Here is a 2,500-nt window from a genome sequence, read left to right as displayed (position 1 = left end):
AGGGGAGGAGAGGAGGAGGAGGAGAGGAGGAAATAAAAACTTTCAAAGAAACTTTTTATTTGAGTTTCATTTCCTGTCTGCAGAAGAGGCGGGGCTAAGAGTCAGTTCAGCCAATCACGAATCAAAGATATGAATGAGAGAGATCCAATTGAGCCAATCAGCTTGTCTGGCCCAAGACCTGAGAGAAGATACAGCCAACAGGGAGAGACTTCTATACAACCAGAGGAGCCGCCCCCTGGTGGTCAGGAGAGGGAACGCAGCAGCATAGACTTCTATACAACCAGAGGAGCCTCCATGAAGTGATGCACCACTGTCTGTCAGTTCCAGCCGACCAATGGGAGCAGAGATCATTCTCAGTACCCAATCAGGTGACAGCTGAGGTGTGACCTGCTGGGAGCAGAGGGCGCTTCACTTCCTGCTCCATTGTGCTCACAGCTGGATGGAGTGATGAGGCGGAGGAGTGGAGGCCTCTCTGGTCTGGATGGAGTGATGAGGCGGAGGAGTGGAGGCCTCTCTGGTCTGGATGGAGTGATGAGGCGGAGGAGTGGAGGCCTCTCTGGTCTGGATGGAGTGATGAGGCGGAGGAGTGGAGGCCTCTCTGGTCTGGATGAAGAGACTCGCTTCTCTCTTTGTTTCTGTTCCCAGGAGCCCTGCTGGACGCCATGTTGTTGTTCCAGGTTTGTTTCCTGATGTCAGAACTCTAAAGACTGTTCACCTCTTAAGACAATGTATACATATACATATATACACATGTATATATGTATACATATATACATGTATATGTATACATATACACATGTATATGTATACATATATACATATACACATGTATATGTATGTATATGTACACTACCGTTCAAAAGTTTGGGGTCACTTAGAAATGTCTTTATTCTTCAAAGTAAAGCTGTTTTTTCAATAAAGATAACATTAATCATAAACACCCTCTCTACATTGTTAATGTGGTAAATGACTCTTTTAGGTGGAACGTCTGGTTTCTAATGACATGTCTCCAGAGGTGTATAGAGGCCCATTTCATCATCACTCCAGTGTTCTGATGGTACATTGTGTCATCGCCTTAGAAGACTAATGTCTGATTAGAAAACCTGTGCAATTATGTTAGCACAGCTGAAAACAGTTATGCTGGTGATATAAGCTACAACTGGCCTTCCTTTGAGCTTGAAGTTTGAAGAACAAAATTAATACTTCAAATATTAATCATTATTTATAACCTTGTCAATGTCTTGACTATATGTTCTATGAAATGTTCAATTCATTTATAAATAAAAGTGAGTTTTCATGGAAGACACAAAATTGTCTGGATGACCCCAAACTTTTGAACGGTAGTGTATATATATATATATTTAGAATAAATAATTCTCACATGATGCTGGAACAGGAAGTCATGACCTCTGGGGGGCACGGGAAGGTCGTGGCATTCTCACGGGTTCTATATTTTACTGTGTCAGTGGGAACGGAGCAGGTCCCTGAACGCATCTCAGGACATGTCACACACACACACACACACGTTCTATATCTCTATCTTTATTCTTCCGTAAAATATCTCAATTCATTTTCCAGAAAACTCTATTTACAGGCCAAAGGTCAAAGGTCAACAACAAGACTCTGTATTTACATCGCTGCACATTACGTCAGCAAATAAAACACGTTTGTGCTCCTCCATCACCTCTTCAGGGTGCTCCTCTTCCTCCTAAGGGTGCTCCTCTTCCTCCTTAGGGTCCTCCGCCATCACCTCTTCAGGGTGCTCCTCCTCTTCCTCCTAAGGGTGCTCCTCTTCCTCCTTAGGGTCCTCCGCCATCACCTCTTCAGTGTGCTCCTCCTCTTCCTCCTTAGGGTGCTCCTCCTCTTCCTCCTAAGGGTGCTCCTCTTCCTCCTTAGGGTCCTCCTCCATCACCTCTTCAGGGTGCTCCTCCTCCTCCTTAGGGTGCTCCTCCTCCATCACCTCTTCAGGGTCCTCCTCCTCCTCCTCCATCACTTCAGGGTGCTCCTCCTCTTCCTCCTTAGGGTACTCCTCCTCTATCACCTCTTCAGGGTCCTCCTCCTCCTCCATCACTAGCAGCAGCTCCAGCTGTGGTTCTGAGGAGTCAGGCTGCTGGACCAGAGCCTTCGTCAGGGCTGTGATGAGGTTCTCTCCTCCTCCTCCTCCTCCTCCTCCTCCTGCAGCTCACACACCGACAGGAACGACCTGAGGAGTCAGAGGAGCCACAGAGATCCATGATGTATTATTACAAATAAGGTATATATTTATATTCTGTACATTCATGAATATTTAGATCTTCACACACCTGCGGAGGAGGTGCGTCTCAGAGGTCACGGTGGAGGTCACTTCACTGAGCCAGCAGGCCACCGTCAGGGCCAGCTGGTCCAGACCCCCCAGACCCCCCAGACCCCCACCAGAGACCAGCTGAGTCCACCGGGCCTGAGGAGACAGACAGGACAGACAGGTGAGACACACAGGTGAGACACACAGGTGAGACAGACA

General features: G+C 47.3%; 1 protein-coding gene across 1 annotated transcript in view; it reads right to left on the bottom strand.

The window, feature by feature from the left end:
• Window positions 1-1,526: 1,526 nt before the first annotated feature.
• The window catches only part of pogza (pogo transposable element derived with ZNF domain a), a 29,574-nt gene continuing 28,600 nt past the window's right edge, over window positions 1,527-2,500 (bottom strand). The window contains exons 23-24 of the mRNA XM_056421740.1: window positions 2,304-2,437; window positions 1,527-2,203 (exon numbers count right to left, since the gene is read on the bottom strand). Coding sequence (XP_056277715.1) covers window positions 2,128-2,203; window positions 2,304-2,437 — 210 coding nt within the window. The 3' untranslated portion in view covers window positions 1,527-2,127. The remainder of the gene's footprint in view (window positions 2,204-2,303; window positions 2,438-2,500) is intronic.

The sequence above is a fragment of the Pseudoliparis swirei genome, chromosome 1, assembly GCF_029220125.1.
Source record: "Pseudoliparis swirei isolate HS2019 ecotype Mariana Trench chromosome 1, NWPU_hadal_v1, whole genome shotgun sequence".
NCBI classification, from domain to species: Eukaryota; Metazoa; Chordata; class Actinopteri; order Perciformes; family Liparidae; genus Pseudoliparis; species Pseudoliparis swirei.
The sequence above is the reverse complement of the archived record's forward strand: the minus strand, read 5'-3'. Positions and strand labels throughout refer to the sequence as shown.